Source organism: Tauraco erythrolophus, chromosome Z, assembly GCF_009769465.1.
Source record: "Tauraco erythrolophus isolate bTauEry1 chromosome Z, bTauEry1.pri, whole genome shotgun sequence".
NCBI lineage: Eukaryota > Metazoa > Chordata > Aves > Musophagiformes > Musophagidae > Tauraco > Tauraco erythrolophus.
The window spans coordinates 27972023-27984748 of NC_141496.1; the positions used below are offsets into that span (position 1 = coordinate 27972023).

Genomic DNA, 12726 nt, shown 5'->3' on the forward strand with positions numbered 1-12726 from the left:
AAGCCCATCAATATAGGGAGATGTGAAATTACTCAGACTCCCAATCAATTTGAGTGCTTTGCGCAGTGTTTTCCTTTGTTGGATACTTTTATCACACACAGTAAGTACATTGTTCTCTGTCCTAGTACATCCCTCTTGGCTATTCATTTTCATGTCTTCATAATGAAGATACAATGAGAACAATATATACAACACAACCACTTCTCTCCAATTACTTCCCCCTTCTAAAAAAAAGTAATAAAATCAATACCTAACACTGTGCATAGAACATGTAATAGCACTTTGTTAAACACAGAATACCTCCCCAAAACACAGAATATACTCTTCTAAAATGAACAAAATTTTTTAAGTCAAAACAATGTCATCACAAGAAACTAAAGTTTGTTTTAGTGTTGTCTGTATAGTGTAAATGCTGTAAATTAGTCTTTCAGTAGCTCAATGGTTATTTTTGCACAGCAAGCAAAATTATCTTTCACAACAGTTTTCTTCCCACCGTTGTTGTTCTATGATGAACCATTTGCTAACTGGAGTATACTATGTACAAATAACCCATAGAAATACACGATGTACTGCTGCTAATTCACATCACAGAAACTAAACAGCATTTCAACCACAAGAGGTGTTTCAGGTCATCAAGGAAGAAAGATGACTGCCACTGCATGCTAGCTGCACAAACGTGCAATACAACTCCAGTACAACACAAACAAAGCATGACTTCAGTGGGACCCCTCACACGCACAGTAAATACATAGAGTACTTTCCTGCATGAGAGTCTGAAAAATGATGTTAAACAGAAGACTTGCCTGACTTTATCCCTGAACTTCACTATTGGCACTTTCGCTTGAATCAGCTGAGGTCGCTCAATGAAGCTTGCTGAAAGGGAGAAAAACACGCAATTAAGTTTCATGTAAGATGCTGATCTTAAAACAAGATCCTAAAGTGGAGCTATATTGACCGATTTGTCATAGTAGCTTATTAAATTTAGAAAAAAATGTTCTCAGAAGGGTTGTGCTGAACAGCAACTGAAGCAAAAATATGATGTAGAAAAGCGTGTGGGAAAAAACCCACTAAAATTAGCCAAAAAAATTAGTGGAAGATTTTTCTGTGGGAATTATATTCAAGAAATTCGAACATAAGGAACGCAGTTCTACAATGCTTTCACTGAGCAGTACTTGTAATGGAAATCCCAAACAGTTATAATTAAGGTTCAAAAAGAATGCAGCAAGAACATATCCATCCAGGATGGCCAGACATTTAAGCTCAGTACTACACTGTAGCAGCAGGCACATGATCAGCTGCACACATTTTAATCCTGTCTAGTTTGCTTGCAATTGAAATTATGCATTTTACTGATCAAAAAATACTAACATAACTGTATCTTCATTATGTGCTGATTATGATTAAAACTTCATTTAAAAACTGTTTATTTGACTGATAAAATACATACCAAGAAATACATTTCCTATCAAATTGTTACCAAAAACAGGAGACCACCGTCCATCAAAGACGGGATAAGCTTTATTTGCCTTTTACTTTAATGGTGATAGGACTTGCAATAAACATACAGTCACAGGACTGTACCTCAGATGACCATCCACACAGTACAGTCACACGGGCTCAATGCCAGCTCATCCAAACTCAAACATACTAAGCTCTGTCAGACTCACATAGCGCCATCAAATGCACTTTGGCACTCAGCTCCCCAAAACCGTTGCATCGGTCATATAATCTGCCATTCCCCTACTCTTGACTGTATCTCGGGCTCTATTTAGTAGTTACCCATAATCCTACATGAGAAATGTGCCCGAGAAAGTAATGGAAAGACAAAGAAAAGCAGAGCCGGTAGGTTACATGATATGAATCTGGGGGAAAAAAAAAGTACGATTTTACTCATTTTTTCTGTTGCAAAATCTATGTTACGTATGTTGCCCACATGTAACACATACATTTTCCCCTTGTTTCTATAAATTAACCTCAAATCAGCATAAATAAGTATGACAAAGCTAAAAGTAATATAGATTAAAAATAACCTTAAATAAAAGCTGATCTTCACTTTTGGGGAAGAAAAGAAAAAAAGAGGTATGTCTATCAGTTTGGATAGCAACCTTGACTAAACAGTGTCGTTTCCATTCCATTTGGATCACAGAATCACAGAATGTTAGGGACTGGAAGGGACCTCAAAGGATCATCTAGTCCAATGCCCCTGCTGGAGCAGGACTACCTAGATAAGATCACACAAGAACATGTCCAGGCGGGTTTTGAACATCTCCAGAGAAGGAGACTCCACAACCTCTCTGGGCAGCCTGTTCCAGTGTTCTGTTACCCTTACTGGGAAGAAGTTTTTCCTCATGTTTAAGCAGAACCTCCTATGTTCCAGCTTATATCCACTTCCCCTTGTCCTATCATTGGATGCCACTGAGAAGAGCCTGGCTCCATCCTCATGACAGTCACCCTTTACATATTTACAAACATTAATGAGGTCCCCCCTTAGTCTCCTCTTCTCCAAGCTAAAGAGACCCAGCTCCCTCAGCCTTTCCTCATAAGGGAGATGCTCCATTCCCTTAATCATCTTTGTGGCCCTGTGCTGGACTCTCTCAAGCAGTTCCCTGTCCTTCTTGAACTGAGGGGCCCAGAACTGGACACAATATTCCAGATGCGGCCTCACCAGGGCAGAGTAGAGAGGGAGGAGAACCTCTCTTGACCTACTACACCCCTTCTAATACACCCCAGGATTCCATTGGCCTTCTTGGCCACAAGAGCACATTGCTAGCTCATGGTCATCTGCTGTCCACCAGGACCCCCAGGTCCCTTTACCCTGTGCTGTTCCCAAACAGTTCCCAACTTGTACTGGTACATGGGGTTGTTCTTACCCAGGTGCAAGACTCTACACTTGCCCTTGTTGTATTTCATTAAACTTCTCCCCGCCCAACTCTCCCACCTGTCCAGGTCTCCCTGAATGGAGCACAGCCTTCAGGTGTGTCAGCCACTCCTCCCAGTTTAGTGTCATCAGCAAACTTGCTGACCATGCACTCTATTCCCTCATCCAAGTCATTGATGAATATGTTGAACAATACAGGTCCCAGTACTGACCCTTGAGGGGCTCCACTGGATACAGGCCTCCAACTGGACTCTGTCCCATTGACCACTACTCTCTGGCTTCTATCCTTCAGCCAGTTCACAATCCACCTCACTATCCGATCATCCAGACCACACTTCCTCAGTTTAGCTGTGAGGATGCCGTGGGAGACTGTGTCAAATGCTTTACTGAAGTCAAGATAGACCACATCCACTGCTCTACCATCATCCACCCACTGGGTGATGTCCTCATAAAAGGCTATCAGGTTTGTCAAGCACGACTTCCCGTTAGTGAAGCCATGTTGACTGCCCCTAATGGCCCTCTTATCCTTGATATGCCTAGAGACAGCCTTCAAGTTTGGTAAAATCCTACTATGCAGTATTTAACTGAAACAAATTTTATTCTTTTGAGACTTTCTTGAAGTGTTTTAAGGATATGCACGTTCACACAGACTTGATCTGAGGTAATCTTTTATTTGGGTTTGAATGCATCGTATGATCCTAAGCAACACACAGACTGGACTCAAAAAAAGAGAGAATCTTATTAACTTACTAATTTTAAAGGAAGAATCGTACAGAACTCCAGACCACGTTCACTGAATGCACAATGTGGTAGAACTTACAAAAGCATGCCCTCTTTCTAGCTGCACCTGCAGACACATCCAAGCATTCCTCCTCCTAAATCCCAAAATATTATCAAAGCGAAGCTATTAAGTGTAGAGAGCTCTCTGCCTCCTTTCCTTTCACCACAAATTTAAGACAAATATGCTCAATGCATCAGCACATGGTAGACAGCGGCCAGTATCTATCTGCATGCCATAGCAATTCAACTTTCCTCACTATGACCTTCCTCAAGTGCCCTTCAGATGTTAACTGAACAAATTCTAGTGGCAATCCACTTTCAAACACATTCTTGTCTGCAAACGCCTCCCAACACTTGATGGATGCTCTGTCAAATTAGTTGGCTAAGAAAAAAAAAAATAAATCTCAAAACATAATCCCAATCTGTTTCCCAGGGTGAAACAAAGCAAAGAGGAAGTAACTTGCTGCTGGTACGCTCTTTCTTTACTGACACCAAAACATTGTTATCAGAATCTCTATTGTACATTAGACTGTCCTATATACACATGGGAAGAAACAATCACAAATGCAGGATGAGAAATTCTGAAATACATACAGGTTTCATTAAGTGCCTTAGTAAACTGACAGTCTGACCTTGAAGCTATGGCCAGAGGGATTACACCAAAATACACGTAAGGAATTCCACATAGCTGCTCCACAGTTTCGGGCATGTCTACGAAAAAGTCACAAATGCCACTTCGGCTGTAGTGAAAAAGAATACAACCACTTCAAAGACGACTAAGCACTGTTTCACACGTAACTTACTCATGCAGAGTTTCAGATTAAACAGCTTAAGTCTCTCTTTTCTTTTACAGAACAAAAGATTAAGCAATTGTACAAAATATGAATCCCAAACATGGTATATGGCAAAAAGATCTTTGGCATCTTGCATTCGTAGCCTGCTCTCGTTGACAAAGTTAAACTACAGAAAGAGAAACGGAGCGATACAGAAGTCTGAATCTAGAGTCACGAAGAATCTAAAAGAGTACAACCCAACACAGGATGAATTGTTGATGTTTGGAATTCACTCACCCATTTGCCTAATCCTTCAAGGTCATTCCAGTTCAAGTTCCCTTGCTTGTCCTAGCTGTTGCACGTTCCCTACTAGACAACCTTTAGATGGATTCCACTCTGATATCCCAGTCTCAACACTACTGCACCTCTTTGTATAAGAGAAAACGAGCTCTTTGTTATTGATTCAGGTAGCAAACACCAGTAAAGCCAGTACTGCTCAGCTGTTTTTCAAATGAATCATGCCTAGACAAATCTGAAGAGAGTAATCAGTTTGATGTTTACTCTCAGTGGTTTATACTCTCTTCAATATGTTGCAACAGTTACAACCCCAAAATCATGTTTCACATTTCTGAAAGACATTGGCTTGAGCGTACAGCGCTCGGAGTGTTAGCCAATATTGTAAAAAATAGGTATGGGCAGGTATCTGAACAAGTAAGTTGAAAAGTTACACATACTCTGCTAGTCTTTGAAAGAGAAGATGCATTACTGCTATCCTTACATCTGTCCACTCCAGGAGGAACACAAGATATACCTTTAAGACTAATGTGTCCCACAAAAACAGTGAATAAATATCAGAAGCTTTTTATTACTTTACTTTGTAACTAGACTATTCAAAAAAAAGGATATATCTTCATTTCGGTCAGTACTCTAGATGCAGAATGACAACACAGAAAAGCCTCTGCTCTAAGACTTGAAATCTGATGGGCTCAAACTCCTTGCTCACACTTGTTACCTTTTGCAAGCCTGAAAGTGAAATAAGCTGGAGCTTAGATAAATTTTGATTCTACTTCCCAGATCTCCTAGAATGAAACACTAAGCTAACAATCACACTTAACTATATATAAAGGATAAGAGTGATGGCACTTCAAAGTTCTGAAGATGATTTACCCAATACAAATTGTGAAACTGATCTGATCTGCACTTAGAATGCTTCTTAATTTACCAATCAATCATGGAATTAAGGTTAAATAAGCAGAGAATCAGACTCTTCTTATATGTAATGAGATACAATTCCTGTATGGAATGTACAGGAACACCACAAAGTGCAAGAACAAAGAGAAAGATGTTAGGAGAGGCACAGCTACAAAAAACTTGTCCCAAGTTTCTGATCCAAAATGATCCGTAAAAAGGTTTAAAAAGCTTTAGAACATTACCTATACACAAATCTCCTTATCTTTTTGTCCTTTAACTCTTTCACAAAAACAGCCCAAGAACTTTGTTTTAAATAACATCTCATCTTTCCTCCTCCTTCTTGTTTCTCTTACACCTTGGCACATACTTAGCTTTCCTGTTTGATCCAAACGATATTGTGCTGGCAGAAATGATCCCTGTAAGTAGCTGTGAAAAAGGTTAATATGCTGGCTTTCTGGGACGGGGTTTGGTAGCACAGGAGGGGTTGTGGAAATGGCCCCTGTAAGTAGCTGTGAAAAGCCTCCCAGCTCCAAAATTGGTTGGACAGCCTCTGGCCAGGTCAGATCCTTCTCATTTCCTCAGGCCAAGGCCAAACCAATCAGCACTTCTAGGAATGCCTTACTTAAGACAGGGACAAACGGGCCCAAAGGGAGGCTGGACCTGCACTGAAGAGAGAGTAAGATGGTGGAGGGCTGGCCCTCCAGCCTCCAGAATGGGCGGCTGCCCACACTGGGCCGTGGCTACCCGACTGCAGATGGCTGCAGCAGCGCAGCTGGGAGAGCTCCAACGCACCTCGCTCCCAGGACACCCTCTAGGAGGAGTTCGTCTTGCCGGTACTGCTGAGGTTCATTGGGAGGACTGAGATCTCAAAGAAATAGCCACGCAGACACCAAGGACAGCAAAGACCTCCCTTGCAGAGGGAGGTGTGCCGGAGCTGAGATTCCCCTGCAACTGGTGGTGAGATGGCAGTGGCCCCCCTGCCACTCATGGAGACTAACAGTGGAGCAGAGATCCATCCGCAGCCTGTGGAGAACCCCACGCTGGAGCAGAGATGCCTGTGCCTGAAGGAAGTCTAGAGAATGGTCTCTCCATGAGCTGCTGGAGGCCGACAACGAGGCAGAGAGGCATCTAAAGCCCATGGAGAACCCCATGCCAGAGCAGGTGACAGCTTCCTTAAGAAGCCGTGACTCCATGGGGAAGAAGTCTGTGCCAGAGCAATCCAACGGGTAAGGATTGCAACCTGCAGGAAGGACTCATGTTGGAGAAGTCTGCGGATTGTCCTGTGAGGAGGGGATGCATTGGCGCAGCAGGAAAAGAGTGTAAGGAGTCCTCCTCCTTTAAGAAAGGAGAAAATAATGTGTGATGAACTGACCTGCAACCTCCTTTTCCCTGTTTACCTGCCTCGCTGGGGGAGCAGGTAGAGCCGGGAAGAAGGGAGGGGTGGGGGGAAGGTGTTTTTGAGATCTGGTTTTGCTTCTTGTTACCCTCTCTGAACAAGCCGTTAACAAATTAAATTGATTTGTCCCAAAACTGAGTCTGTTTTGCCCAGGGCCATGGTCGGTGGGTGATCTCATCTGTTCTCATCTTGACTCTCAGGTCTTTTGTTACATTTTTCTCCTCTCTACATCACTGAGGGAGAGGAGCGAGCAAGTAACCTCGTGGTAGTTTAGCTGCTGGCTGGACTTTCAATGTCTTGTGTAAAGCAAATAAGTTTACTAACAGCTCACACACTTATGGAGAATATGCTGGAGTCTTTCTTTTACAGAAGAAAGAAAGAAGGAAATACTTAACTAGTATTGTCAAAGAAGGATTACCTTTAGATTACAGGATAGCATCATACATATTAACTAGGCAGCACAAAAGTTAAAAAATAATAATCAGAAGGTTCATAACTTTTAGGTTGTTAAAAAGCACATGCAATAAAATACAGAATACTGTTGGAGTGAAATTGCTATTCTTGAAGCAGCTTAGTACAGACAAATCTTACACTTGCTTGTACACAGCAGCAGCATACATGCACTGCTAACCCTTTAAAAACCGCAAATCTACAATTCTGTTCAAGTTGAAGTAACATCTCAAAAGAATTAAAATTTCTGTAGGATTTCTCTTTAAACATTTGTACTTGTAGATCCCATCCTTGATGATTACATGGCAGCAGACTTCTGAAGACAGTAGAAGGCAGGAAGTAACTAAAAAAACTGCAGTTCTACTAAAAAACTACAGTTCTATTAAAAAAGAACTCGGCAGCCAATCTGGAGCTGACAATGAACAGCCACTTCTAAGCACATAAACCTGACTCTACAAACCCGCAGGAGTGCCAACAGGACACCACCGAAGTGCATACTGCTAAGATTCTTTCTCCAGAGGCAAAGAAAAAGTGTATGAATCTTCTGAAGTCTGGCCTGGGAGAACTTCCTCCCTGCCCCCACCCAAAACCAACCCACAAGCTTTTCTGAAGTGATAGATGACAGTAATTGTATTTGCCTAAATAACCCTTACTCAAAATCACTGGGCAATTCCCTTATTTCAGAAGTATTGAATCTTAGCATAATTGAGCTACAGTGTGTAAAAGAACTAAATCCAAATGGAAAGACCCATATGGCAAACCCTTTTCATTCTGAATCAGGTGAGCACTTCCAAACAACTTTTGTCTATCAGTTCTATCCACAGAACATCCATACACAGGCACAAGGACAGGTGGCTAGGTGTAGAAATTCACGCCTATAGTGATGTTAAGACTATGAAGGGATGATCTAAGAGGTCTGCTAACCGGAAATAAGAGAGTCTGACAGAAGTGGTAATACCACCAGTGTTTTGCCCTGCCTCACCTTCCAAAGAACATTTCAATTAAATGAAGCTGACCAAAGGCATCTGCAAGATAACAGAGAATTTCGAAAGCATCAAAAATGAGCAATGGCACAAACAAAAACCTTCAGCAATCGCTCCCACATGACCATCACGTCTTTCTGATACTCGTATTCCCTGGCAAACAAACCTGGTTTTGTCTAAAGCTCTGTCATAGAACACAACCTCTTGAGAAACGGAGAAGGTGATAGTTTATTTAGATGCCCTTTCTGATCCCTGAAAACACAACTGTTTTATCACTGTGCTTCTCAGAAACCACTGGAACAATGTGCATCCTAGGCAAATCCAGACTAAGCTCTGAACTCCTTATGCAAACACCAATATACAATAGTAGTAAGCCACTAAATATCAGATGCCTATTCCGTGATGGATCTGTCAAGTCTCTCTTCAAGTGAGCTGTTGAAAACGGGGTACGCACACTCGCCAGTGAAGAAATTTTGAAGTCTGCATTTAAATAAATGGTTTGTTCCTCTTACCATTGCAGGATTCTTCAGAACAGCAATATAAGAAGTGGCGTCAAAGAATATATTGCAAGTCTGAGAAGAGGGGGACACAGTCACTGATATCAATAAATGACAGGGCCTTTTATAATTCAAAGGATGGTAAAAAAGCCTCTTTGAAGTAGGAGGCTTTCATGATTAAATCAAGAACTTCCCATGTGAATTCTTCAGCTGAAGGAAGCCTGAACAACAACTTGAAAGAACTATGAATTTACTCATTTCTCCTGCATGTGGTTGGTACTGTCAATGTTTACTGTTTTCTTCACTAGGCACCTAAGTGAATTATTTCACTGCTATCAAGGCCTGCCATCCCCCTCTCAAAAAAAAATAAATTCTATTCTACAGTCTACTGTGAGTGACATCTTATTTCAGAAATTCTTAAGAGTATTGTTCCCAGGAATACACTGCAATCCAAAACACTAGTAAGAGTTCACTAAGAGAGGTTTCCCAAACAGAAATCTGTTTCTCTCCCCCCTCCAACTGTGGTCCACAATTCAAAAGCCATTTTAGATGCTCCCTGTTCTTGAAGTCCACTAGTTTGCAAGGCAACTGTTATGTTTTTCTAATTACTGTCCATCAGCGCTAAGATAAGTAACACTACTCTATATTTATAGCTTTTCTCCAAAAAATACTGTGATTAGAAGCTAGACAAGATGCCATTACATAAATTAGTTAAAACTGTGCATCAATACTCCCAGAACTGCCAACAATCTTACCACCTCACTGTAGCTGGAAACTTACAAAGTTTAGTACTGAAGAGTTTTTGGACTAAGCTGAGTATATGCCTTGCTTCAGTCTTCTGATTTACCTGAAATATGATATTAAAGAAAAAAGTTGGTATTTCTCATTTAGATGTTCCAAGCAAGCATGCTTTACTTTTTGAATAAAACTACTTCTCAGAATAAGACATGAACATGTATGTATACCACCACATTTCACAGCCTACATATACATTTAGTGCAATAAAAGCAATATTAATTATTATAATTATTATTATTAATATTCAATATGCAAAGTAACTATCATTCACAAATCACAGAACTTGATGCAAACCTAGCCCCACTTATACAAAAATGTCCTATCCTTTCTTTTCAATGATGTTTCAACTTTCAAAATGATGATCTATTTAGATTTTCTTTTTGTTAACATCTTTTCTCTCCACCTAAGTTATACTCATAAACATTTTCTCTCACCAAAAATACTTCAAGATATTTTTCATATCAAATTCCTCCTTATACCTCCTCACTAAAATCAGTGACTATGAATCTAAATAACGAAATTTTTAAAATGTGCTTATTAAAAGTTGTTCCTGCATCTAAAATAAATTGTTCTCTAACCAATTTTATTCACGATTCTAGGCAATTTACTTCTCTGTTTTACTATGCTTTTTTCAACTATGGAACGAAGGCAATCCTCATTTTTCAATGTTTTGTTGAGTTAAAGGGTTTACGGGGTTATATTCATATTTGCTACATTACTGGGCCCGTAGTTCATAGCTATTAGAAGCGCAAAAATACATTATTAAATCAAAAGGATTTGACCATTGGTTTCTCATTTTAGAATCCGTCCCTACAGAAGCACGTATATTTTAAAAACAGAGTTTGTTTCAACTATATGTTTTAAATGACTTACTGGTTTGTCTTTAACCACCAGGCACAAGTCACCATCACTGCTACGAGTGCCAAACCCATTCAGTGAGGATCCAACCAAAAAGAGTCTGCTTTCTGTAACAGAAGAATCACAGAATAAAAATTGGTGTGACATACCATAGTTTAACAGGAAGACAGAAACAAGAACCTGAAGAACATTCAAACATATTAAGTAATCAAATTCAAAACATACGTGGAAAAATTAGCTGGATTTCTTTCTGGAGTTCTACTCTGCAGAGCTCTTTTCTGTCCAAATCACAGGGCTGCTGCCAACATGCTTTAAATAACTCCAAAACCTGCAGACTTAACTTGACACACACATTCAAAAAGCAAAGATACAGAGAAATTAATATTCTTTTCTGCTAGAGATGCAATTACATGAAACACAGAAGACTGCACTAAAAAAAAATAAATTCAGCAGCATTTCACACAACCTATTCTATTATCTAGTTTTACTGCACTTGAATTCATATTGAACAACTCCCCTGAAGGAATTTCTGCAAAGTTTTTAAATTTAAATTTGTTCAATCTATTATAAAACGTCTATCCACAGAAAATAATATTTGCCTCATTGGTATTTGCAGCCTTTCAGGGAAAAAGCAGTGAAAGACCAGAGATAATTTCTGCTGACTTTAATGTCAACAGTTTGCCTACCAAAAAAAGGGAAAAAAATAAATATTAAAACTGATTTAAGTTAGCTTTCTTTTTTTATCCCATGCAAACTAGTAAAGAAGTAGTCAGATCTTTGGTGGAAGCAGGTATTAAGTGTTTCTCTGTAACACTGTTATATGCTATAATCAACAGCTGTATTTATGCTAAAAGAATCTTCTCTCATGTTGGTGCAGATAAAGTGTGAAGACTGATCACCATGCTTCTTTTTTTAATTAAAAAAGAACACAAACCACAGTTCCAACTCCACTGTCCACCTAAAGACGACATCCTCTTCTATATTCTGGAACAGCTAGGACAGTAACTTTTATCTTCTTCTGAAGACAGACAAAGGACATTTTCATAGACCCATTATTGTACTTATTCAGAATGGGCTTGTCTCACATTACTAGGGTGTTTTGGTTTTTTCTTCCTATCAGGATTCTCCCCGCCCCCTCGTCATGCGACAAATGGACCATCTCTCCATTTTCTATTTCCTGGAGCAGACATATAGGTTTCCTGACATTAGTACAGAAACCAAACAACCCAAGCAAACACCACTCTACCCCCAAAAAATGCTCCAAACACCACCCCCCCATAAGGAAGCTATATAGGACCGTAGTGGCAGCTATATATATTGACATTCCTTCTAGTCACAGCTCAGTGATAGAGACCCCGTGACACTGTCAAAGAATGTTGCAGAAATTTTTGTGGTCTCCCACAGCACCACTGCACCCTGCCTACTCAGAAGGCAGATGTAAAGCACAAGCATAGAAATATTACCTGATCTTTGGTCGAAGGGAACACAGTTTTCATAGGGTCTGGAAACAAAGCATCTTGCAATGCAAGGACACATCCAGCTAAATCTGATACGTAATATGCCTGGGACTGTGGAGATTGACCTGGCCTTGGGAATGAATATCTACGTTCTTCTGGTAAAGGCGCTGCTTGGTTAACTGCAGTTGTTTCAGAATGACATGAATGAAATCGCTGCCGTTTGACATCATGTGGAACTCTTTGTTCACTTTGTCTCCTAAAAATAATAATTAAAAAAATAAAAAAGAGTCAGTAATTCCTCTAGTTTGCAAGCTCCCACCTATGATTAAAAGACAGTTGCTAAACATACCAAAGCTTAAGTGACTATTTCACTAAAAGCAAGTATTCTACAGAACAAAAGGCATTCCCATTCTAGATATTAGGTGAAATAAACGCAGAATGGGAAAAGAGAACACAGAACTGCAAAAGTGCAGCTGCCCTTGAAGTGAACTGATGTAACTGCTTTATAAGAGTGTCTGTATTAACAAACTGAAACCTAAATGACAAGTTCAGTTAAGCAGGACAGCTTGAAAAGCTGGTCATACTATTCTGCTGACAACAGGTTTTTGGTTTGTTTTTTTATCAGAAGATACATACGGACTCTGTAAGGGTAGTTTTCTTTGAAA

General features: G+C 40.0%; 1 protein-coding gene across 1 annotated transcript in view; it reads right to left on the reverse strand.

Annotated features, from left to right (window-relative positions):
- Positions 1 to 12726, reverse strand: part of TENT2 (terminal nucleotidyltransferase 2) — a 62634-nt gene that overhangs the window by 45460 nt on the left and 4448 nt on the right. Inside the window, exons 4-8 of the mRNA XM_086630090.1 lie at positions 12068 to 12317; positions 10830 to 10944; positions 10620 to 10711; positions 9729 to 9795; positions 804 to 873 (exon numbers count right to left, since the gene is read on the reverse strand). Of these exons, the coding sequence (XP_086486216.1) occupies positions 804 to 873; positions 9729 to 9795; positions 10620 to 10711; positions 10830 to 10944; positions 12068 to 12317 (594 nt within the window). The remainder of the gene's footprint in view (positions 1 to 803; positions 874 to 9728; positions 9796 to 10619; positions 10712 to 10829; positions 10945 to 12067; positions 12318 to 12726) is intronic.